Source organism: Strigops habroptila, chromosome 9 (assembly GCF_004027225.2).
Source record: "Strigops habroptila isolate Jane chromosome 9, bStrHab1.2.pri, whole genome shotgun sequence".
Lineage (NCBI taxonomy): Eukaryota > Metazoa > Chordata > Aves > Psittaciformes > Psittacidae > Strigops > Strigops habroptila.
This window is the reverse complement of record NC_044285.2, coordinates 13,139,172-13,164,334: the sequence shown is the minus strand read 5'-3', so window position 1 is coordinate 13,164,334 and position 25,163 is coordinate 13,139,172. Positions and strand designations below refer to the sequence as shown.

Here is a 25,163-nt window from a genome sequence, read left to right as displayed (position 1 = left end):
ACAGAGGATGAGCACTGCCTGAAACTCGAAGCCCAAAGGCCTGCCTGACAGAGGCTGAAGAGAATGGCAAGTCTGCAGACAGCCATGTAGAAAAATTGGGCAAAAGGTGGTTGTGGTATAAACTCTAGATGAACAGCCAGTAGAAGTCGAGGTACGTGTGGGCAAAGGCTGTGGATGTTGAGTCCTGCATTAAATGAGAGCTGCCCAAGCTGGAAAGAGCTGGCTGGGATGTGCCACCAACTTGTTGGCACAGTGCTAAGCCATGACCCAGCTGCTGTGATAGAAGAGGGAAAGAAAACAGGGCTGGTGGAGGCATCAGAAGTTGAACTTCATGAACTTCTACCAGATGGAGTTGAACCAGCAATTAATTCAGTGCAATTAGTTGTGCAGAACTGCACTGGAAATAATTGCAAGATAGATCAAGCCACTGGCAAAAGCAAAACAGCATTGCAAAACTCCAAATACATCTTTCCAAGTGTTACGTGCTCACTTTCCACTGAAATTAACAGAAATAATATAAAAGGGGTGTTTGGATTCCTGTCGGATCACTGCAATGAGTAACTGGCGTATAGTTTCTGGATATACCTGCTCAAAAGTAAACTGAGAGTGCTGAGAGGATAGAGATGACCTAGACTGGAAACAGTTCTTGTGCTTCCATTTTCCCAAAACCTACTGTTGGCCACATCTTGCTGTTTCTCTTGGCAAACATACATCTCTAGCTTCTGTTCAGGGAATGTCAGGGCTTGCTGTTGCTATGAAAACTTCCATTTTAATCTGTAAACCTATACATTTTCTGATTAATGTTTCCATCAGGCCTAGTCCTGGGTAAACATTGTGTAATGTTAGCATTATTCAGTGAGCCTGCACAATCTCCTTGAAAAAATACTGAGAAAAAAAAATCCCTCAAAACCCCAACCAAAACTGCTTCCAGCCTGGAATGAATATTACAGCCACAGAAAAGATTTTCTATGTAAAAGAATAATTTCTCTCTCTTTCAGAAATTAATGATCTATTCACAAGTAGATAGTTTACTTTTCAGTGCATTACTGCCTGATTAGTCAGGTGTTGATGCAATGAAACTTAACAGTTGCGATCTTACTGAGTAGGTATCTGCTTAGACTGGCATTTATAGAGAACGGGTGGTTAGTCTTCTTGTAAAGCAGAACCTTTATGTGTCTTTATCTTCATAATTCTATATTAATTATCACCAGCCACCACTTCAGATGAGACAGCACTGTTCTCTTTTGGAGCTGGCATCTAATTACATGTCACAGATCAGTTACTAAAGAAGTATGCAAGGTTTATGAAACATCATTTTAGGAGTTGCTCCAAACAGAGAAGAGATTATACAAGTTATTTTTTCCAAAGCAAATTGTGGAAATGTAGGATGGGCTTAATTTCTGTTGGTGAGAAGGCATGACTGCTACACCTCAGTCTCTGGAAGAGTGGCAGGAGAAGAGATTCCATTCTGAGAGGTGCTAAGCTCCTGTTGCTGCTGCCAGAATAGTGAAGAAGGCACAAGGCATCTCATGTGATCTGGGGAACTTGAGCAGCAGCACAGGACAGGGGCTGGGTTGCTTCCAGCTAAAGGAATCTCCTGTATGTAAACAAGGTTTAGTAGCAAAGTGTCGAATCCAGGAAATTATTTCTGGTGAGGAAGATAAACTTTCCGTTGTTCTCATAGTTCCCTCTCAACTTAGTCTTGGCTGTATCTCCAATGAGAAAGCGCTACTTGGAACATAAAGCAACTTGAGAGCACACGTGGAAGGGATGGACCAACAGATGTCATTTTACTAATTTCAAAAAGTGGATTTAGAAAGGAAGAACATGACAATAGTGATACAGTTTTTACTTTGAAAGGCCAATTAGTAGCGAAATTAAGCAATAGAGGGTTTTGGTAGGAACTGTATGAAAAGATAAATCCCTCTAAGCTAGCAAACACCAGAGTGTAACACCTGTTGATTTACATTATGTTTATTTACTCTCTTCAAAATATTTAGCTCCAGGACCATGATTTGTGTATTTCTAAGAAAGAAAACTAAAATCCTGCTGTTTCTGCTCTGATTTTCCAGTCTTGCCAGACTTTGATATGACAGTCTGTGCTTGGGGACTCAAAACAAAAAGATGAGATTAATTTACTTTCCTGTCTTCGATCCTGAGGCAAGTCCCAAATGTAACTGAGAGGCCTAAAGGCTGTTCAGAATTATGCTGGTGAGAAGCTCTGTGGGGGAACTGGAGATGAATACAGAACAAAACCTCCTCTGCGACTCCCACCACCAAGGTCTTCCTGCCCCTCAGATCAGCATGAAACAAAGCAAGCAGTGGAACTCTGGAAGCACTGCCTTAATGCTGCTCAGACATCTCTGCGTGATATGATGAGCTCTGTTACCTGGAAATTGTAAGGCTGGGGCATGTAGTTGGGGTGTTTTTAATGTATTTTTGAATCTGTTTGGGTTGATAGTACTAAAATACTTAAATCTAGCTGTTAAATAAAGATGAATGAAGACACATACTCAGAGGCTGAAGTCAATGGTGGTAACACAAAGACAGGCACGCATGCAGAAGAAACTTTACTCAGCTATGCTTGCTGTTGTGGTTACAGGTATCTTAAGAAAGGATTATGATGAATTCTCTGCATATACTGACATATTAAAAACCAAACTCAAAATGGTTATAACCCCTACAACTAAACTTTTACAACATGCTGGTATTTTAATTATATTGGTTTATTCTCTCAGTTTCAGTGACAGCTTGTAGGAATTTATTAGTTCTTGTGGTATTTGTTTCTATTTTAACATTCTTTCCAAAGTGATTATTACTGGAGACAACTGCATTACAGATGATTCTTCACAGACTTTCTTTTTTAACACATATCAAATTTGTTTCATTGCAGACTGTATTTTTTAGTCAATTTCCCATTGTCCTCATCCTTTGGCTGTAATTTTCTCCCAAGTGTGGTGGCTTTATACCACAGAGATGGCAGCCATGTCAAAAGCAGTTGTGCCACGTCACTTCACAGGCGGTAATTGTCTCCAGGAATCACAGGAATCCTGATCTGCTGCATTAGACATTACTTCTTTGACAGCTAAAGCTGAAAAGACAGTTGGGGATATGACCAAAATACATTCTGTCCCAGGTTACAGGGACTGTGCCAAAAGCCTAAGGGGCTGAAGTTCTGAAAGAAAACAGAGTCATACATTTATCTTAATTTTTTTTAAAAACTTCATTTCTACATGAGCAAGGCTTATGTGACAGCGCTGTCATGCTGCCCTGAGCAGGGATTATCTTAAATCTAGTGGCCGGTTTGAGTCAAACCTCACACATGAGTAAGGTTTGAAAGAGAAGAAAGGTTTGACACATTTCAGGAAAAGGAGGTAGAGTAGCCCTATTAAGGTTTCCACTGGGAAAGAGCCTGCCACTGAAACTCATGGCTTTCAACACTGGGCACTGTATGTACAAGAGCTGCTTTGACTGCATGGGTGTTGCAGCCAAAGCTCTCACCTGCCTGGACACCGAAGTTAATCAACCATGAGACACAAACTGATAAGAATCCTGGTTTTGTCCCTGTTGGTGCTCCTGGAAGCACATGTTGGTCTACACTTGGCAGTGGGAGGGCAGTTAAAGTTGTTAGTGTTTCTAAGCTAATCCTGCTTTTGTGTGATGTGTAACGCAGCCATATACACTTTTCAGACGTTTTAACCTGATGTTCAGCTTCTGAGGTCAGAAATGCATTTCAGTAGTGTCATTGTTCTCAAAAAATGCCCAAGTATGTGTAAGCAAATTCCCATGGTGGAAGCCCCTAATGCCATATCTTCTCTGGGTATTCATGCAGTGCTCATTGTTTGGTCGGTGACTGGGAGGAAAGTTATGAGTTCAAGGCCATTTTTAGCCATTTTAGACAAACTAAGTCCATGAATTTGTTTGGGATGCTTATCGTGACTTTGCTTTTAATATTATACATAAAATATTGTATAATTAGATCTCTCTAATAATTCTTCGTTTTCTGTTCTGCTTTTTTTCAGATCTGTTACATGTCTATGTGGTCAAAAGGGAAACCGTCCTTTACCTGAATTGAAGCAGGACCTGAAGGATCTATCTCAGATATACCCATTGCTCTCTGGGTCCAGAAAGTGTCTGACTGGAGGGGAAGCTGACCCTGAAATCTCCTCCACAGTCACACTGAGTAGGACTGCACAGCAGACCTGGCTTACTCTAGTCATATCCCTTAGAATTTTCTTTTTTTTAAATGGTAAATGGTTTTCAGGATATATTTGCCATTTTCTTGAACTCCTAAGAACTATGAAGTAATGGAAAATTGAGCACTTACTATTTGGCTCATTAATTAAGTGCTTTGAGAGAGCATTTTCTTGGAAGTTGGGCCTATGTATGTCTGGTGAGATGTTTAAAAACGTGCCAAAGTGAGATTAAAACTTTAAAAACTATTAAAAAATACTACGTGAAGCATAACAGTTAAATAGCTACAATTGTAGTTAAACAGTAGAAAGGCAGATTTGATTTTGACTATAAAACCAATATTAGAACAAGGTACAAACTAATTTGCAATGTCTTACAGCAACAATTAGTGGCCTAAAGGATGCAACTTTTCATTAGGATGACTATCTCCGGTAGGAGGATCTGACAGGTGGCTGAATCATGCCCCGTGTAGTCATGCTGAACTTCACATATACATACATCTGCAGCATTTATTGCTCAGTCAAATTCCTCTTTTTATAATTCTGGATTGCCACATTTGCAATTATATTGCATCCGGCAGAGAGCTCTGAGATCTGTAATTACCAAACACGTCTACAGCAGTCACACAGCAACAGAAGTGACACTCGTGTACTTATGAGTGTAATATCAAAGCACTGCATGTGATACCCTCCTACTTGCCTATGTATTTTGGGGTATGACTGAAATGAGAGATGTTTACTGGACAGCTTGTTCTGTGAAGCACCCTCTGAGTATAATGATGTACAACTGACAAAGGAGAGAGGGAAATAGGTGCAGTTCCTATGAGCCAAACAGCGTAGAATTGAGTTGTTCGGGAATTTTACATTCTCTGCAGTACCTTCAGTGGCTGCTTGACTAGCTGTGAGAAGAGCGGGGCTAGGCAGATCCTAGGTGTATATGTATCTGTGGTGGCCCTGGCACACCAGAAGGGATGGGGAGTTGACTGACCCATGTGTATTTTCTCTCTATAGAAAGGGCAGAAGACATGTATTTATAAATCATCTTGTAGAGAGTGAGTGCCCCCAGTAGTGCTCGGTCTGTAAGATGGAAGCGTTTGTAAACAATAATCACAGTGGCAGGGATTTGCCAGTGTAATGACTGGATGCAGCAATGTATGTGTATATCCCAAATATAGGACCACATTAAAGCAAGAGAGGTCGGTATCATCTCACCTGTCTTTTCTGAGTCCAACACGGAGCAGTATTGCTGTCTGTGGGGCTTTCCCTGGCCCTGATACAGTCTCCTGGTGAGGTCTCTACTGTTGGGAGGCCATGAAACCACAACCACTACAGCCCGAATGGATCTGGATCCCTGGTGAAGGAGGGAGCCCTGTCACCGCCGCGGCTTGTTCCCCATTTTCAGTGGAGGCATTAGCAGTGTGCCTGCACCCCAACAGAGCAGGCTCCGGGCACGGAAGGTTCACATACAGCTGCGCAGGCCGTCCCTTTCGGGTACGCTTGCCTTTCTGCTGGATCGAGGCGGCTGTAACCACAGCCCTGCTGGCTCCATTGTCTCTGCACACAAACTCTTATCGGTGTGAAGTGAGCGTCGAGCACAGTGCTGCGGGGCAGGGCAGGCAGCGGGCATGTGAGGGGCAGGCATCGGCGCGGCGGCCTCCCCCGGCGCCAGGGGCACAAAGGCGGCCTCCTCCCGTCCTTCGCAGCTCCTTTGGCCGGGCGGTGTGAGCGGGCGGGGGCACAGCCTCCCGCGGCTCGGGCCGTTCGCACTTTCAATCGCTGCTCAGAGGGCGCCTGTATACGCACATATATATATTGGTGCCTACGGCGATGAGTGCAGACGCGGGGTGCCAGCGCGGGAACGTCTCTGTGGCCGCACAGGCCGAAGAGCGAGAGCCGGCGAGCGGCCAACGGCAGTGCGGGACGGGCCCTTCGCGGCGCTGGGCAGCCTCCGCCGTGGGTGAGTGAGGGGCCGCTCTCCTGCGCGGGGCGGCGGCCTCCCTGCCTGCCAACATACTTTTGGGGCGGGGGGGATAAGAGGGAAGGGTACCGGTGAACCGGTAAACCGATAAACCGCGGCGGCGCCGCTCCCCGCCACGGGCCGGGCCGTGCCCGCCAGCAGGCCCTGGCCGGGCCGGCGCTCTGTTGCCATGACAACCGAGTTGCTCGTCGGGCGGGCAGCCAGGCAGGAAGTGAGTGCACGCGATTGGCTGCCGCGGAGCACGTGAGGCGGGCGAGGGGCGGGGCGGTTGGGTCCGGGCTGGGGGCGGGATGAGCGCGGCGCGGGGTCCCGCGGTCCCGGCCGCCGCCGCGTCCCGTCCCTGTTCCGTCCCGGTCCGGTCCGTTGTCCCGTCCCGGCGGGTCCCCCGCTGCCGAGCGGACGTGCCCGCCGCCGGGCTGTGATGTGTGTGCCCCGCTCGGCGGGAGGCGGGGAGTTCCCGGCGGAGAGGAGGGGAGTTAGTCAGCGGCGAGGAGGAGGAGGAGGAGGAGGAGGAGGAGGAGGAGGAAGGGCGGGAGGCAGAGCCATGGAGAGCAGCGCTCCGCGGCGGCGGGAGGGGCGGGCTGTGTGACCGGGGCGAAGCGCGGGGGGCACGGCCCGGCAGCCCGGGCGGCAGCGGCGGGGCCGGGGATGAAGGTGCCGAGCAGCCCCCCGCCGCCAGCCGCCGGCCGGTGACGGGGCAGGGCCCGCGGGCTGCGGGGCGGAGGGGAGGGAGGGGGGTGCCGCTCGTTGCCCTCCTCGGGGCGGGAGGGAGGGGACTCCGGCCGGGGCCGCCGTCGCCCGGGGCCGCGGTGACTCAGAGCCGGGGTTGAGCCGAGGTCTGTTCTTGTGGGATTTTTTCCTCGGCAGGTTATAAATAGCCCCGCTCGGCGCCGTGTCACGGAAGGACACCCTGGCCGGGCGCGGGGAGAGGCCGCCGCCGCCGCTCAGCCCTCCCCGACCTGCTGCCTGCCGGCGGGCCCCGCTGCCAGCCCGGGGCCGGGTCCGCTTGCTGGGCGTACGGAAAACAATCGCCCTTGGTAGCTGGAGGCAGCGGCAGCCAGCCTTCGCGGGGGGAGCAGCGGGGCACGGGGGCTCCTGCCTGAGGACGCGGAGAAAATGAAGCCGGAACGAGGTAAACGGTTTATCAGGATATTTCTTTGTGTTTTGTTTTGTCTCTGGGATTAGAAGTAGCCTGGTATTTTGTTTCGGTGTTATCGGTTTATTTCCTTATCTCCTCCCTTGTCATTTTGGGGGATGGGAGAGAATCCAGGTGCTCGGGTTCAGTTCCATTAGCATTTTCCGAGTTGGGAGACTGGAAGGGTACCCCGGGAATGTGTCCAACAGCCCCATGTCCTGCCTGTCCTTCGGCTTCCCATTGTCTGGGTTGGACGGAGGGGAGACAAACACCGTAGCGAACTGCTTTTTCTCCGGGAATGCTGCAGTTGGTGTGTCAGCTACAGCCGGCTTGTTAGCCGGGACTGCAGTGCTGGGGCGGGAGTCCGTCGAAGGCAAATCGGGCATCGACAGACAATGCCAGCAGGTTGGCAAAAATGACAAAATGTAGCTGAAAACCACCCTCAAAAGAACCGTAACTTCCATCTGTGATGTTTTGTAATCTGGCAGCGGGGTTTGTTCCGGTTGTAAAGAAGATGTATCATAACGAGCATGCTGAAATATTAATTTTTCGCCATAATTTGATTACATCTTATCTGGATTACTGACATCTGGATTTACAGGAAAATAAAGTCGACTGTCTACGTATGTGTTTATAACACTTCAGCTCTTTTGCAGTATAGCAACAGCTGCTGATGCCCCTAGAGTTGAAAATATGTCATGACTTCTATTTTGATCTACACGAGCAGTGATTATTGATTCCTGTTACTTAAAGCACGATTATTTTTTTAAACAAATCTTATGAGTGCTCATCGTAGAACTGAGTGCTAATTAAAAAAAATATTGCTTAGAATTATTGCTTGGATATTTGGGTTTCTTAAAGTTTTAGTGATTCTATTGTTCACCTGGTTGCTTTCAGTTTTAAAAACACATTCTTTTTGTGTTATAATCACTTTGGTGTTTTGAGAAACACTTTAATATAGCTTAGATATCCGTGTGTTAAATGCTAACACTTACATGACATACATAGCTTAATTAGGGTTGTTAATGACATGTTTGCTAATAGTGACACCGCATAAATGACCGCTTTTAGGTGGATTTCTTGTATGTATATGCTGTAAGGATTATATGGTATGACAGTAGCACAGACAGTACAGAAATGATTACAAACATAGACATAAATTAATGGGGTTTAAGTACTAGGGTTTTGAAATGGGCTTTTCTCTTTGCTTTCCTCCTTGTTTCTTAATTGCTTAAACCTTCACCTGATCAATTGCAGCAAGGCACGTTGTTTTTAGAATCTCTTTACATTTTAATGCCAAACACTGGAGACAGAAAGGTGTTTACAGTCAAGGTGAAATAAAACTTCAAAATAGCCAGGTAAAACCCAAGTCAATATTTGCAGCTTTAAGATGTTCTTCTGTAGCTGTTCAGAACCTCTATATGACCTTTGCTTATTTAATTTTTAGGCAGAAAAAGTTAGATGTAAATGTCTCCCATTAACTGGGTGAAACCCTTCAGAAGTAATGTCTTGGAATTTTGTTAAGATAATTAACAAAAATCTCGAAATAAATCTCCAGACATGAGGGAGTATCTCCAGCCATTTAAGTAGATACCTCTAGCTTAGCTGTGTACTAATGTAATAAAGCAATACCCTGCGCAAAGGGGGTTGTGAAAGTGCTGCCCTAAATGCCACATGCAGCCCATAGAGCCTCTTAGGAGGCAGGAATCATGCACATGTTTACAAGTGCTGCTTTCTGCGTAGCAGCTGTACCACAGGATACAAGCAGCCAAGTGTGCAGTCACCTGCTTCCAATCGTCCCAAACTAATAGCATAGGACAGGGGAGAAGCGCACTCTACTTGCCACAATCTGCACTTTTCTACAGACCTTTACAATCCTGAGAGGACTGCAAATGCTTGCAGCAAGTAAAACAAAGAAACAGACTTTAAAAGACTTGAAATGTTTGAGGTTTTTTTCATTCTTGCAAATAATTGTATCAGAATCCAATTAGAGCAGAGATGTAGCTTTTGTAGATAGAATTAAGCATAAAACTATAGTTAATAAGATTGTAATGGCCCCAGGCATGTTGGGGAAAGGTATGGTTTAGCCTTTGTCATACTAGCAGTAAGATTCTTGTTATCACCAGCAATAAAGGGTGGTGCAGGAGAAGAAAGGGGAGATCTAAATGTGCAACCATTTTAACAGTGGGAAATGTTACAGAATACTTGAAGGAGGTGAGAGGGATGAGTGGAAATGAAGAAAAAAGGGAAATCCTGCCCTAAGGTACTTACCTCCCTTTATATTACGGAAAGTTTGAAAATTACAGCTCTAAACATGCAGTATATGAGAGCAGTATGGAGGAGATGGAATGTGGAGTGTTGCATAGCAAACCCATGGAGCAATCTTGCAAGTGAGGAAGAGGGGTTTGAAAGTGCAGATAAAAATGTGGTCTTGCTTCTTTGCCATGCAAAGGCATAGACATTCACAGGATGTGCCTCATGAGCATCACTCAGGACTTGCCCATCAGGTGGGGTGTCAGTGTGGAAGGGCAGTGGCTGCTCGAAGCACAGTCACATAAACAACTGTATACCTGGTTTAGGGAATGCAGTAACTACAATACTGGTGGATGCTGCTTGGCTTTAACTGAAGCATCCTAAAATACAGTGATCGCGTTGGTTCAGCTGAGGCTTCATCAGTGCAAAGAATGATGTCTCCCTTTCTTGCATACAATGTTTTTGGAGTGATGTTTGAGTTTTGTTCTTTTTGGTTTGGGTTTTTTTTGTCTTCCTGCACTAGCGATGTATCAGCTTACCTACCTTTCATCCATAATACCATCACCATTTAGTTTCTGCAGTACAGCTGCCTAGTCAGCTGCTCCGTGTTGCATGTTTGGACCACTGTTTCCTTTCTCAAGTACAGAGCTTTGCTCTTGCTTCTACTGAACTTCGTTCTAATGACTTCTGATTACTTCGCCAGTTTATTGAGTTTGGAAGACAGAACTAGGCTTTGTAGCAGAGTGTTTGCAAGCTTTTCCAGCTCAGCTTTGTTCATAAACTGTATAAACACACTGTTTCACCATCGGAGTTAATGAAAACATTGCATAACGTCAGGGTGATAGCTTAATGCCAAACTCAGAAGGATTGTTATGTACTCTTAGAGTACACTTGGTGCACAACTGGAAAAAATCTTGTGGTTTACATGAATCTACGGTATAGTCATATTTTATTGTGGGAATGTTACAAGACATCAAAAGTCTTAGTATAGTCTAAGTAGCTCAGAGTTATTGCTCCTTCCTCCTCCCTCCCCCTCACTGCATGAGTGATCAGTTAAAGGAGGAAGACTGGCTTGTTTGTCTCTAAATGCATGCTGGCTGGTTTTTATCACCTTATTCTAGTCTTTTCTTACTTTTTTATTACCTTGCTTTGTTTATTCTTCTGCTGTGTTCTCTGTGTAGACTGTTCTGTTTTCACTTACAGATTAAGCAAAAAGCAGTTCTCTCTTACTTTCCGAAGCATTAATTCCCTCCTTGAGATTATCCTAATTTAACGAAATGGCTTTCTGTCCTCAAGAGAGGAACAATCAGTCTTTTTCTCTTCTCCTTCCTTCTTTGCAAGTCAAACTGATATGTGCCTTTAGGTCTGCTCGTAGTAACTGGGTTAAGAAGGTTTCTTCCACCTTATTTGGTGGTTTGGTATGGAAGGAGCTAACTCTTTGGGCTCAGCAAAAGTCTGTTTACTACCTCCTGTTGGAAACATAGCTGAAGGATTTCTCAGTGTATCTGTGAGGAAGCTGGAGGAGACATTAATGAAGATGAACTGCTGATTGAATGCTTTCCTTCAAATTCTTGGGAGGAAGGATGAGGAGACATTGGGTTGGGAGGAAATGAGCTGAACCAGCGTGTTTAAGCGTTGTGGAGTTAACTGTTAAGTTAGGAGTTCTGGATAAGGACCTTGTTTTTAAAAAACAAGACTTACTTTTGTGCCCTATATACATTCTGTGAAAGATTTTTTGGAAACATTTTAGCAAAGATGGTGTGCTACAGAGTATGCAGATCAGGAAGTGAAAATATCTTTTCACAAAGAATGAGTGGTATTTTAGCGTCCCATATTGCACTGTGATGCAGACGCTTTATTTTTATAGTATCTTCTCAGTGAAATGTCACGAAGCACTTAAACTTTTCCGTGGTGGAACGATGTAGCCAGTAAACAAAGTAGTAAACTGGAAATTAGGTGCTTCCTGCTTAGTGGAGCTGTCACTCCAAAAGTGTTTGGGCAATGCTTGGGGCTTGGTTGCCACAGGTAAGTGCAGGTTGGGTGATAATGAGGTGGAGGTGACGCTGCTCCCCGGCCAGGGAGGAAGCCGTGCTGGTGAACACGCTCTGCTGCGCAGGGCACGTGCGAGAAGGTGCGTGTGGCGAGGGAGGCCGGCTCTGATGGGCAGCAGGGCGTGGGGTGTCTGCTGCTCCCGGGTAGAGTAGATTGCTTCCAAATAAAACCAGATCATTCTTTAAGAGAAGGAAAACCTAAAACTCTTCAGGATAAAGAACCCAACCAAACTGACAGGTGGTCAGGATATTACACTCAGATTCCATTTATAAGGCATGAAGCCATCTAGCTCTAATCTTCGGGGAGAGCAGATTTGGCCTGATAACAAATCATATGTAGATGCAGAGGATGAGTGAACAGGAGTATAAGCCTTTTTTTTTTAATTGAGGTCAGAGTCTGGATTCTTTCAATACAGCTTTGTCCTTACCTCCAAGAAATTGGAATATATATTCTCTTATTTTCTACTACAGAAATTTAACTTAGAAGAATTCTTACCTTTTAGGAGCTTAACTCCCCCCCCCCCCAAAAAAAAAAAAAGAAAAAATATCTAAGGATATTAATTTGTAGAATTGGAAAATCTTAAATTTTAGGTGTGTTTGCTTATGTTAAAATTTTTTTACTGTTCTGCAACTTATGCCTAGATGTTGACAACGAGGTGAGTTGTCCTGTTGTAGAAATAGCTCCTTGGGTTGGAAGAGCGCTTATATCTGTGTTGAACAGGGAGAGTTCTTCACTGTGTGCCTGTTCCTCAGAGAGAACAAACCTAACAACTTTGCCATTTTCTAACAACTTTGCCATTTTCTTTTTGTTTATTTAGTAGTGCCTACACTAGCTGTGTTTAGAGGGGCTCTTGTTGCTAAAATGGATGCTGCTGGAGTGGCATGTAAGTGGATATTTTGGGGCTTGTGGATATGCCAAGCCCATAGGCTTGGGCTATACAACTGACTCTTCTGACCGTATTCTTTACTTGCTGAAGTGAGAAACTTTGGCACGCCAGATCAGATCCCTGGGCAGAGGCATATTACACTGGACTTTGTTGTTAAGGGCAGTGTTGAAACTATTACTGGATCCGAGGTCTGCCAGCTTCTAAATGTTTTTAAAAATAGGCTAACATTTGTAAATATAGATTCTCATGAGATGTGAGTTTGTTGCCAAATGAAATTCTGCTTATTAAAATTAGAAATCTTCTGTGAAAACAGAGTAACTGATGGGAACAAACCAGCTCTATGACATTTGTGAAAAGAACTTGCTCTGCTTCACTGTTTATAAAATGTTTCTTTGTTATTTTAACAAATGTCTACTAATAGCAACTGTTAAATGGTGGTGAAATAGCCATAGCTTTTCATCCTATCATGCACAGGTTTAGGATAACAGTCTGGCAGTTACTAGCTGTTCTTTCAGTCAATAAGGTTCTTGCAGTTTAACTGTAATTATAGCTATAATAACTTCTCCATTCTAAATTGATACTTAGTAAATTCTACTTTTTAGATTTTTGAAGGTGTCTCACATTGTCTTTCAGGGTGGTAATAAATTATTCCGTCTTTGCAGGTCACCTGTATTTAATGTTTAGACAGAAGCCAGTTTTTAAGTTTAAATTGTTTTAGAAGTGCCTGCACAATTGCATGGTTACCTTTGTACTCCCAAGTACAAAAACTTCATGTAGAAGTAGGCAATTAAGGATGGCTATAAACCCGGGTGAATGCAAGTACAGAAGAGTGCCTCTTGGACTTGGGTAGGTAGTTGGACTTTGGAAGACTTTGCATGCATTACATGTTCCTTTTCCTGCTGATGCTGTGCAGGGTGGGATGACTATAGCTGTAAGCACACAGCCAAAGCCATGTGCAGTTATTTTTGATCTCCATGCACAACTGTACCAAGATTGGAAGAGATTTTTTTATGTATATAAGGGCTACTTGTAAGCAACAAAACTGAATTGTAAAACAGTCATGAAAATTCTTCATCTGTTCTTAACAATTCAGTGGGGTTTTGACCAAATCAAATCAAACTCGCTTGCATTAATACATTTTCTTCCATGTTTAAATGAGCCTGACTAGTTCTTTTGGCTAGTGACTGTCGAATTAGCTTTTAATGTTAGCTTTGGGACCAGAACTATTTAGAGTTTCTATCTGGATGGTATTAGTATATTATGTTTACTCAAAATGCAAAGATGTAATAGAATAGTATGAGAATGTTCTCAGGGATAATTTGAAGAGGAGAGCTGTGCATGAATCAGTGGAGGCAGATGAACACAGAAGGAAGGAAGCACTCCACATGTGAAGTACTAAAGACGCTTTCATGTCTGTTCTGAATGTAAGAAACCTTGTGATGAATAAAGGTAAACAAAATAGTGTTACTGAGAAGTCTTCTGGACAACTTAATTGCTTTAAAAGCAGTAAGGGGAGTTCTTCAGCTCCCACCATACACATTTCTTTTGATTTCACCACTTTTCAGTTAGTGGGAAGGCTCTGTCCAAGTGTGTAGTATGGGGCACATAGACTTTTCTCTTAGCAGCGATCAATGTATTTCCCAGACCTATTGCCAAGTATGACTTTTTTGTGTTCCGGGGGGGGGGAAGTTGAATTGTTTTCTGAAGTAAAATAAACCCCCCCCAAAAAACCCAAAGCAAACAAACAAACAAAAAAACCCAACAAAAAAAACTTATCTAAAATAAGGAATCTCTGGTGCACATGAGCCGTGTCATCTGTTTTACATTATGTATCCTGTGAAGTTACTGAGGTTTTTTCCGTTAAGATCCCTGAGATCCAGGTTGGTAAGTCAGTTCATTTTGGACTGAGAACTTTAGTGTGACTACAAGCAGGTGACTGCTTATGCTAGTTTAGCCTTTTATGGTGCTGTGCATGCAGGGATTCCTTTTTCCCACTGAGCCTTCAGGATTTCTAGGGCATGTTTCACACTTTTCTCTCTGCTGGAATAAATTAAGTTTCTTTCTCAGGGTGCTGTGCAAGTATCAACTTGTTGTTGGGTGTAATGGGGGAGGGAAGGGCAGAGAGAGAGCTGAGGATGGTATTAGTTGGTACCATGGTGGGAAGTGGTAGGGTGGTGGTTTCCTCTGAGGGTCAGCGGAAGGAGGAGAGGTGCAGGAAGAGCTGCTTTGGTCAGCACTTTTTGCAGAGTGGTGGGAAGCCCTTCTCCCCTGCCTGCCAGGTATTGTTCTCCTCGGTTCCCTGCCAGGGCACTAGCTCAACAATGTAAGTGAAACAAACCTTGGCTCAAGCTCACTCTTTCAGGCAGGTCAGCAAGTTTGCTAGAAGGCTTTGTCTGCAGACTTGGAGGGGCAGAGGGGTGGTTAAGAGTAGTATCTGATAAATGTCTGTGATGGCTACTTGCTGAAGGCATAAATTCTGTGTTAGCAGAAAGTGAATTTTGATATGTTGGGTTGATGCTGTTCTGTGCGGTTTTCTGTAAAGACACAAGTATCAATGCATGTTTTGTTTGCGTGTCAGATCTGGGTATTTGTTTGCAGCATAGTCCCAGGAAGACATCCTATTTACTCGTTCATTTTTGTTACAGTTTTCAATTGGGCTTTTAATTTTGATAAAGTTGGACTTGGGAGAAAGGGGGAAGAGGACAGGTGCATCAAGAAGAGCTTCAGTAAATATTCCACTGATGTGGAGTAAAAGAGTTTCTTGCCAGTAGGGACTGAGCAGGGACAAAATTGTCAAGATCACTACGCACTAGGAATGCATTGTTAAGTCAAAGGAGTTGGTATCAGCACTCATGCTGCTCAAAGGTAAATCCTTTTTTCTCTGCTGTATAATTGTTTAAAAATGAATCTTCAGGCATATTTCCTATGCAAGGTTTCCCACTTCAGATGCCTTTTAATGAAAAAAGTGGCTTTGTTTTGCTTTATTTTGAGGGGGAAACAGCTTCTTCCTTTTGAAGCACATGCTATTTGAATAGCTAGAGAAATTTTGTTTACTGTGGAGAAGCAACAAGAAACAAAGTATCTGAAGGACTAGAACTGGAGGAGTGGGCTGGATAAGGATTGCTACCATAACCACACTAATAGCACTACTCACAGTGTAGCTGCTTAAACCATGCTAACGCAAGCAAGGTGTAGAAGGAACAAGTTTCTGTGAGAAAGTATTTTGGATCCACTAGAGAAAAAGCTTAAGGGATGATGCTTGATATCCATTGTGTGTTCTTTCATTCCATCTTCATTTTGAGATTATGTAATGGCCTTTCCTAGATGTTTTAGGACGCTTTTTATAAGCTGGCTGTATTCATCCTTAGTTAAGCTTCTAGTATGAAATTTTAAGCAGCTTTATGATATGCACTGATTTGGTTTTGTTTTAAAATGGTAGTGGAACTGTTAGCATCTGTAGCTACTTTTCTAGATGTGCTGTAGCCGATATGTAGTCTTTCTCACTCGAAATCTGAGTTTAAACATAAAGGGCTGTGAATGGAATATCTTAAGAGCTCCTTGACATGCACTGCAAGCTTCGAGAGCTGACCTTTGCTTTGTTCTGAGGAATTGAGCATCTGAGGAGGGAGAAGGGGAATAGGGCTGTCTACATGCGAGTGCATAGTGGGTTTATATTTTTCAGATTAATAACTCAGTCCAAAATGATTGTTTTGAGCAAGGGATGCATTGGTAGAAGTGTGATTTTGTTTTTAGCTTGTCTCTGCAACTAGGCTGTGTAAATATAAGGTGCCATGAAGTTACTTATGCTTCGCTCCTTAGGGGTTATGTGCACACCTTGCTTTTCCCACTCAAGGCAGGGCTGGAATCTGAACTAGAGTGTTTTTCTGAACTAGCTCGTTACTAGACATGCTGTGCTTTGGCATGGCCCTCCAAAGGCTGGAGCTGGGCTTTTTTTGTAACATAGGGGTGATGCCAATTATGTCTACTGGCAAGTGCCTCTGAATTGATGCACAGCTGACTTGATACTGAGATGAACCACACTTGGCTGTGATTTCCTGCTTTGTGAAATGTGTAGGACTGCTTATTCCTAAAGTTTGTGTTGGGATAAAATCCATTCTTATCAAGACCTCATCTTTTGTTTTTTTATTTTAATAAATGTTACCCTGTTTGTGGTAGAAGGTGGGTTGAAATAGTCTGTTAAATTCAGTCTTGCTTATTACTCATCATTTTGCAGTGTTAAAACTGCAAGGGTAATAGTGTTAAAACTGCAAGGGTAATAGTAGTATTTTAAGTGCAGCTACTTTATGATGATGGAATATGCAGCTTTGGAAAATGTCCTATGTATATCTCTGTGCTGCTGTACATACTGTACATCTCATGTTCAGTCACGCTACCACTGTCCAGTTATATGTATCTTGAGCCTCTGGTAGAGTTTGTGGAAGAGCACGAGATCAGACTGATAAATGAATAGCATGTTTCAAGCTGGGTTTTTTTGGCGGAATTTCTAACATTGTAGTTTGTAAGTTTAGTATTCTATTAGGCCAGATGCATTCATTTCTGGGGTGTTCTACAAACAGGCACAGAGCTCAGCTCTGCATACCTACAGATGGCTTAGGACTGTAAGCTTAACAGCTGGGGTGTCAACATGCTGTCCTGCTTTTGCTGTACTTGAAGACTGTCAGATGTGAAAAGGATCTTTGTGGTTGCACCCCAGTAGCCCAATGTGGGGAGACTGTTTGGGAGCACTGTGGTGGGTAGGTATGCCTGTCATCTGGAGGCAGCTGCTCATCACTAAAACATGGTCAGTTGGCCTGTAAAAACAGCTGGTGGCTCCTGAATGCCATTTGTGTTGGCCCCTGTGGGAATTGACTTGGGGTTGTTGCTTCTGCCTCTTGTTAGAAAAACTTTTAAACATAATGTGTTTACCAACATGATAAATATTCCTCTTACCCCTCCCATAGATTCTGAATAACTGTTTCACAGAAAATCATCTGAGTACTTTTTTCAAAGGCTGTGTGGTTGATTGATTGAGAAAACTTGAAATTGCTTTTTCAGACAACTGAGTAAACTTTGGTGTTTTTGAAGAAGTAAATGTTCCATGAAAGAAAAATACTTGGAAAGCAAACTGGGATAAAATATACAGGAAGCTTGAATGTCAGTGACTAATGAAATGGTATGTTTCATGTATAACTTTCTGTAAGGCACTATCTGTATCTACAATCTTTAAATGGGCCAGCTACTAAAAGGTATCCAGCCTTCCTCGGAGAAAATGTCTGCTTAAAGATCTTGTACAGGCCATGGCTTTGCAAAACCGCAGCTAAATGATACTGCTCTCTAAACTGTGAGTGGGGAAAAGGCGTTGTTCTGTGAAGTAGCATATTCTCCATGCTCTTCGGTGGGTTAGTGAGTGCTACTGGATGTTGAATGTGGTTGTGAAGTGTAGTTTGATCTGGACTTACAGTTTCATGGCATCTCATTACAGAACAGGAGTTCTGGTCCTATTTTGTAACACGGTTAGGCTGACAATACTTTTTTTTGTGCTGATCGTGTTAATATGGTGCGTGTCATCTGACTTAAGTTCTTGTAAATAGGGAGAAACTGGACGAAATTAATGCGGACAATACGTTGTTTAGACCGCGCCTTGGATAATACCTGCAGTTTTGGGACTATTCTCTTGAAACAACTTCATAGATTAGTCCCCAGAAGTGCCCCTTGAAAGATCGAGGAAGGAGTTGTAAAGACCGCTGAAGTAAGGAGCTCATCGGGTGGGTGAAGACCTGCGGTGATGCAGGGAGAGCCAGTGACAGTTTCCCCGGCTGCGTGGGGACGGAGGGATGGGGCTGAGCCGTGTCAGAGCCGCTGTGGAAGCGGCTCTTGGGGCTGGCGGCAGGACGGGCCCCTGCAGCCGCGGGTGTCCATCCCCCGCTGCTCGGGGCTGGCTCTCGGAAAGCGCTGCTCTGCGTGAGCGCTCGGCGCGTAGGGCCAGCGCGGGGCCGGGCTTTCGGCGGCCTTCGAAGCCCTCCGTGGGGAGCCGGTGTTTGCCGTCCCGCGGGTGTCGGCAGCTCCCTGTGGACAGCGCCGGTGTCGGTGGCTCCTGCTGCCGTGGGTCGGTGCCCGGTTCCGTCCCCCCGTTCACCTGCCGGTGGGGCGGTGCAGCCGGTGGGGCGGGGCCCGGCCGTCCCGCCCCGCCCGGGGGGCGGCCGCTCTCCCGACGGGGCCAATGGGCGCGGGCCCTGTTGCTATGCGCGGCCCTACTCTGCCTCCTTTGTGGAAATGCCGTGGGCACCCACCCGCGGCGCGCCGGCGGGGCTCGCTGCGGGAGCACCGGGCTGCGCGGAGAAGGTGTGTACCGGCGGGGAACCGGGCCCGCCGCATCCGCGCTTGGCCTGGGGCTGGCCGCGGCGTCCGCTCGCCTGGACTTGGGGTGTCCTCGGATCCGGTGGTGGAGGACGGGGTTGAACCGGGCGGTTCGGGGGCGAGGGGCGGCGGGACGCGGGTGCCGGGAGGGGCGGCGAAGCGCGGGGCGGGGGGGGCCGGACAGGCGTCCCGGGCTTGAAACCAGCGCGGGCTGTGAAACCGTGAGAGCGATCGGCGGCGTATGTCGGTGTTTTGCTGTGGGAGGTGATTTAAAATCCGCCTATGCTGAAGTTTGCCCCTCCGGCACAGTGCGGGAGTGCGCTGTGCTTGGGCTGTACATAGTTCCTTTAGAAAAACAAACAGTTTCACCATATGTTCTCCCTTTCGTTCCGATTACTGAGCCTAGGAAAGGCTGGGGTTTGTGAGGTCTCTTTTTTAACAACCCCCTGTAAAGGAAAGTAATGGACAACCTAAAAATTAACTCTGTTAATTCATTACGTTGTTAGGGCAAGAGTATTAAGTGGCCTGGAACAGGAAGAGGGTATGTTTAAGCCTTAGAAGTGAGACATATAGTTAAATGTCAAATCTGCTAACAGTTGTAGTTGGTGTAGCCATATGTAACTACTTGACTCTTCATTGTTACAGAGGAGAAAAAACTTCTGCCCCCTCCCAAAACCACCCTGAAGCATAACTGAGTTTCTTCTGTGCCTTGTTATGTAGGTCAAGTTTCTCTCTCTCTTTTTTTCCCCTTTCCTCCAGCAGGAGGAAACTATTACAGTATTTTGATTTCTGCTGGAAACAATGCATGAAAGCAGTATCAGCCCTTTGCTACTACATGTTTGTCTTGGGGCAAATGAAGCTGATGCAAGTATATCAGCTTTGGGGGCAACTAAAAATATGTATTTTTAATTAGCAGCTTGCTGGTTGCTTAACTGTAGGCTGTGTTTAAAGCTAATTAAATAGCATACTGAACTCAATGCTGAATTGAGGATTATCCATTCCTTTTTATGCCAACCTGTTCTCTAAAAATGCAAATGTTGTTCCAGGCAAGTACTTGCATATATTTTCATCCAGGGTTGGGAGCTTGCTGGTATTCCTCCCAAAGGTACCAGAGCTCTAGCTTCAGTGAGCTGCCTGACATTAGACGTTCACGTCCCGATATGGGAGGAAGAACAATTCCACTAGTGTGCTTTTGTGGTTTGTGTGGGAATATTAGTTTTGACTCAGTGAAGCATTGCTTTATAAAGTAGTAAGGAATTTTTGAGAGGACAACGTGAAATTTCATAATTGCATAAATTGAATTTTAAATGTGTTTAATTTAATGTCTGCCATTTTGCTATGTAGAAAATTACCATATATTAGGAGAGAGGGAGGCAAACTAGATTCTTGGCTGAAATTCTGTTAAGCCTTCCAGTTTTGACCCTCTGTAACATTTTATTCTTTTGAGTACCAGAAGACTATTAAAGCTTAATAACATGACGTACAATGTGGAAACTTGTAAATAGCTGAATTGTGCTGTGTGACACAGTTAAATTCTAAAATTATCCAAAATGTTCCTTTGTTTTATGCATTCAAAATTCTATAGTAGGCTCTGGTGTCCATTTTAAATTGAGCAGCCTTTTACACAGCTTGAGAGTTGTAATGTCCTCATTTGTCCTCCCAAATAAAGTTTAAATACAATTTTATGCGCCTGGCCGTTCTCCCAGAAATTTTTTAAATGAGAAGCATATATTGTCTCTTTTGTAACTTTTTTACTTTTGCAGGTTACTGTTTAACCACTTAAGGGCAGGCCTTGTAGGTGAAGGTTAATAGCATTGGAAAAATTACCTGAGGAGCTTCATGCTGCTCCACCATCATCACTGTCGTCTCGGTTCTTTCAGAGCTCCTTGCATTTCTGAGGAAGAAGCACAGCCTCTGCCTTTGGTCTGCTAGCTTTATTCCTTTCCCTCTACCTCACCCTCTAAATAATCTGGACTGCAGATATGGAAACAAACCCGCTGAAGCTGGAGGTAGCCTTGCTAGCTAGGAGGAGGATTTTGGGTGGTCAAACATGTTCTGACAAAGTTCCGCAAGATAAATTACCCACCACTCAGATGACAATGAACAGGTTGTAACATTAAAGTTTCGAGAGATGAAGTAGGAAAGCAGAAGATGAATACAGAAAGAAACTGCAGTAGAAGAGGTCAGATGTCATGAAAATAGGTTGCTCTGGGCTTTTTGATTTGTCTTTTTCTTTATTTCAGATAAAATAATGGGATTATTAATCTACATTCCTCACCTGAGGACACTGTGTGCTTTTTTTAAATACCCTAATAGCTAGTTCTGTTCTAGCAGCAGTACTGGAGAAGTTTTCAGCTTGTAGGTGTGATTTCTAACTGACATGATGTTCTAATAAAGATACGAGAGTATCAGCTCCTGCTTAACCTGCATATTATATATCTAATGTTTAATGTGCTGTCCATTAAAATAAAATTCTTGAATTCTTGAGTGTTTCTCTCTTCTCCTCGTGCATATTCTTTAAAAGCTCTGTTACTAACAGTGCATTTGCATTGTTTGGTTTGTTTCTCATTTCCTTGTTTTTCAGTTATTCTGGGAAAATAAGAAAAAGGGCAGCTCAGCAGCGTCAGTAGTTACAGTTCTTCCTCAGTGTGACTATTTATCTTGGGCTTAGGTATGCCATCAGTGTTCACAGAGCTTCTTGGAGTTGAACCACGTCTCTGGAATTGACATGGTGTGATAGTCAGAAAGCTGCCCTGGATGTAATTCACATGTAAAGCTGGATATCTGAAATGGAGACTTTTTCTGAACATACTGGAAGAAAAACCTTTTCAGACACTTCAGACTGTTCAGTTGCATCATTCTATCCTATACATGTGTGGTTGTATCTACCAAATCTCTCATCTTCATAGAATCTGAGAATGCATCTTAGCCAGTGCTGTCTGTGCACTGGGTCTTGCCGCACTGAGAATGCTAGCGTGTTTGCCAGGCTGTTGGTGGTCTTGTCATCTGAATGAAAGACTAGCCTGGAAAATACTGTCTTGTTATTTGGATGAGTGAATTAGTCTTCCGATGCTCTGCAACTCTCTCTTCCCACATAAATGCTTTTCAAATTTTTCGTCCACTTTTAAAGTTCAGAGGATCTGAGCTTTACTGGTTGACATGTGAGCAGAGTGGTCTTAGCTTATGAGATACTGCGTTTAATGACTGAAACAAGGACTTCCTGCTGAAGGCCTCTTACTTGCTCCTAATAGCAATGATTTTTTTTTTGTGAAGTAATTTTAGGAACAGTAAAAGAAACAGTCATGTTGTTCCCCTTTTGTCATTGAACAGCCTCCCACTTTCTTCTGAGAGCACGATGGGTGAGAAGCAACAAGACTGGCTTGCTTTCCTAGGACTGGATTCAGAAAGAGTCAGTATTTTGCTTTAGGTCATAGAGATTTGAATGCAGATAGTGATGATTTTTAACTCCAAAATTCTAAGCTTGGAAATGTGAGAAGTAGGTTTTTGTTTTCTTAATGTATACAGCTAGTAGATGAATCTATTTCAGATTCTCTTGGAGGATAAAAGGTAGTATTTCCTTGCTAGTAACACACAGTTGAGTCTATGCTATTCATACTCTGAAATAAAATTACAAAACTGTTTTCTTCTGCAATGTGGAGAAGATGGGATGTAGAAGATGAAGGGATACTTCAGAACTTGGGAATATAGCATACAGTGAAGTATGTTTAAATGGAAGGCATGTAGTCTGTCTTGGAGTTCAGCCACATCATCTACTGCCTGAAATTCTTTTCAAATTGATGTCTCTAACAATAAAGCTGCTGCTTCCAGGAGCTGGTGTCTGCATAAGTGTATGCTTTTCCTTGGTGAGAAAGGAGAATATTGACCAAGTTTAAGTAATGGTGGTCATCCTACCTGAAAGACAGCTGAGCCCTCAGATGAATTTCCACATTAATTAGGATATTTACAAAAGGGCTGAAGGTGGGGAGATAGATTCTGTGAACTTAAATAGCAAGCACCAGCACTAACAAGCAAGACTGTCGTTAAATAGTTAATAACAGATGGCTGAACTTCTGATGCAAATGATCAGACAGAACAAGAGAAGTTCTCTGCATCCTGACCCAGTGACTCCTCACTGCTGCCATGGCAACTAACACTTTTTTTTTCCTCTCCAGTTTTAGCAAAGTTTATGAAACTGAAGATAACTTGTTGGTTTTATGACTTTAAAATAAATTTTAAAAGGCAAAGCAGACCAGCTGGAGGAGCAGAAAACGTAAACTAAGAGAATGTGGATGTGAATTCCAAGAGGCCTAGCATATTTTAGTTCCTATAAGATCTTTCTAAAAGATGCCTGAAGTACTGTATACTTTAAAATGCCTGGCTGCTAAATCATTACTTTAAATATGAAAGTTTATAATCTGAGCAGATCTCTCTGAATCCTTTTCATTTAACTTAAGGTAAAAATTGCTTACTGCAACTCGAATAGCATAGCAAGGGGGAAAGTGAGGAGGAGGTAGGAAGCTCCATGTATTTGGCCTGGGCATGGTACAGAGGAATAAGGAAGATCCTGTAGCTTGTGGTGTGGATGTGGCCTTTCATCTGACTTGCACTTGCAGCCAGGCATTTGTCCTCCTTGGTGGGAGAAGGGGAATGTTGCTGTAGGACAGTGGAGGTCTGTAGCAGGGGCCACAGAAGGGGTTGAAGCTGTTTGCCCCTGGACAGGGCAAACTTCTCTGCCCCTTTGGTTCAATTGTTGAAGACTGAGAGAGTATTCTGGAGAAATACCAGCACAGCCCTACACTGTCTGTGCTCTTTTTGCTAAGGTGCTTGCCTTTGGCTGCTGTGAGCAGGATGCTGGAAGGACCCTGAATGCTATCTTGCTTATTTTTATAATAAAGTTACTCTACAGTTCTTGTACCTACTATAGTTAAATTCAAAACAGAAGGTTCAGTATGTCTTTTTAGGATAGGACAGCTGAAGAAGTGTTGGTATAAAGTAAACTTCATAGCACTGAAACTGCTGGAGGGAAGTGCTTCTGAGACAGGTTTTGATCTGGTCCCCCGGGAAAGCCTTGAACAAGACCTGTGTATATTTCTGAATGCAGGTTGCTTCTCATAAAGCACAAACAACCCGTTGTAAGCCTGTTTCATCAATGCTGTTATAACACATAGTTTTTTCAGCTCTTGCTGTTTCTGTAAGGGACATCTATGCTCATGGGTCTTAACACTACAACAGTGGCTTCTTTACAGAATGAAGTCCTTCATGTAGATCTGTAGCAAGCCACTATATTCTCAAACTGTATTTCCAGGGTGTATTATATTGCTGTGTTTGATTGTCTACGTGGATCAAGGAATTCTTCAGCCTCCAGGTGTATAACTCAGTCATAATACTACTTTTAAAGAGAAGGGAAGCAAATTCCTGGAGTTCTTGCCTGAAGATTATAATCCGTTATCTGTGATACAAATTAAGAGGCACATTCAGGTATCATGGTTTGCCGGGTATTATACAAGCATGTAACAAAAGGCCATCCTCACCTCAGACCTTCTGCAAGTATCAAACATGAAATCAATGACTTCCAACAGAGGCCTGTAAGGAAACAAAGGAATAATACTGATGAGACAGATAAACTGTGCTCCCAGCATACAGGCTAACAAGCCTTTATCAATGTAACGGAGAAGCTGGAAAGCAGAGTCAATTGCATCAAGTGTGTTCTTCCTGACTATAGGACAACACAGAGGGGAGGAAGTGCAAGTGATTAAAGTAATCAGAGGCTAATTGGAAGTTTACTGCAATAGTGAGTGGCAGAAAACAGGAATGCTGGTGAGCTGCAGAAGATCCTGAAAGCTGGGGGTTTGGGTTTTGTATTTAAGTTATTGTTATGAAAGATGGTATTTTGAGAGGAAAAAAAAACCAAACAGGAAAATATGGTTTCCTGTTAGACACTGACCAGACGTATCTTCCTCACAAAACTGGATGCTGGTGAGGCATCATCTTTGCTTTGTCTCTTTCACGCTTATTTTCAGTGATGAATTCCATGTGAAATCCTGCGGGCACTGCTGGCACTTCCCCAGCAGGCAGATAAGGCGCTGCCATCTGCCTGCCGGAGCCCTAGTGACATTCACATGGGCTGCGCCCAGCCCAAGGTCCCCACTGGCAGGACCCGTTTCCAGCTTTATCACAGCTCGGACTGTGAAGAATTTATCTCTGAGGAAAATTGTAGAATTCCAGACAGTGTTTTTCCACAGTTGAGGAAAAACAAGTCATGCTGAAAACAATTCTCTAAGTGCTATTTCCTAGGGATCCAACCCAGTG

The 25,163-nt window shown here is 43.9% G+C and overlaps 1 protein-coding gene and 1 long non-coding RNA gene across 5 annotated transcripts in view; one reads left to right on the top strand and one right to left on the bottom strand.

Annotated features, from left to right (window-relative positions):
• Positions 1–2,557: 2,557 nt before the first annotated feature.
• Positions 2,558–6,326, bottom strand: LOC115613268. The gene is made up of 2 exons (XR_003993328.1): positions 5,406–6,326; positions 2,558–3,175 (listed from the first exon to the last, which is right to left on the bottom strand). It is a non-coding gene; the product is annotated as an uncharacterized LOC115613268 (long non-coding RNA).
• Positions 6,327–6,472: 146 nt separating this feature from the next.
• The window catches only part of FAM214A (family with sequence similarity 214 member A), a 48,774-nt gene continuing 30,083 nt past the window's right edge, over positions 6,473–25,163 (top strand). Inside the window, exons 1-2 of one of the 4 annotated variants that reach the window (XM_030498520.1) lie at positions 6,473–6,594; positions 7,039–7,303. In XM_030498520.1, coding sequence (XP_030354380.1) covers positions 7,288–7,303 — 16 coding nt within the window. In that variant the 5' untranslated portion in view covers positions 6,473–6,594; positions 7,039–7,287. Of the gene's footprint in view, positions 6,595–6,942; positions 7,304–18,755; positions 18,840–25,163 lie in introns of those variants that run through there. The other 3 variants (XM_030498519.1, XM_030498518.1, XM_030498517.1) reach the window with 3 other exon arrangements.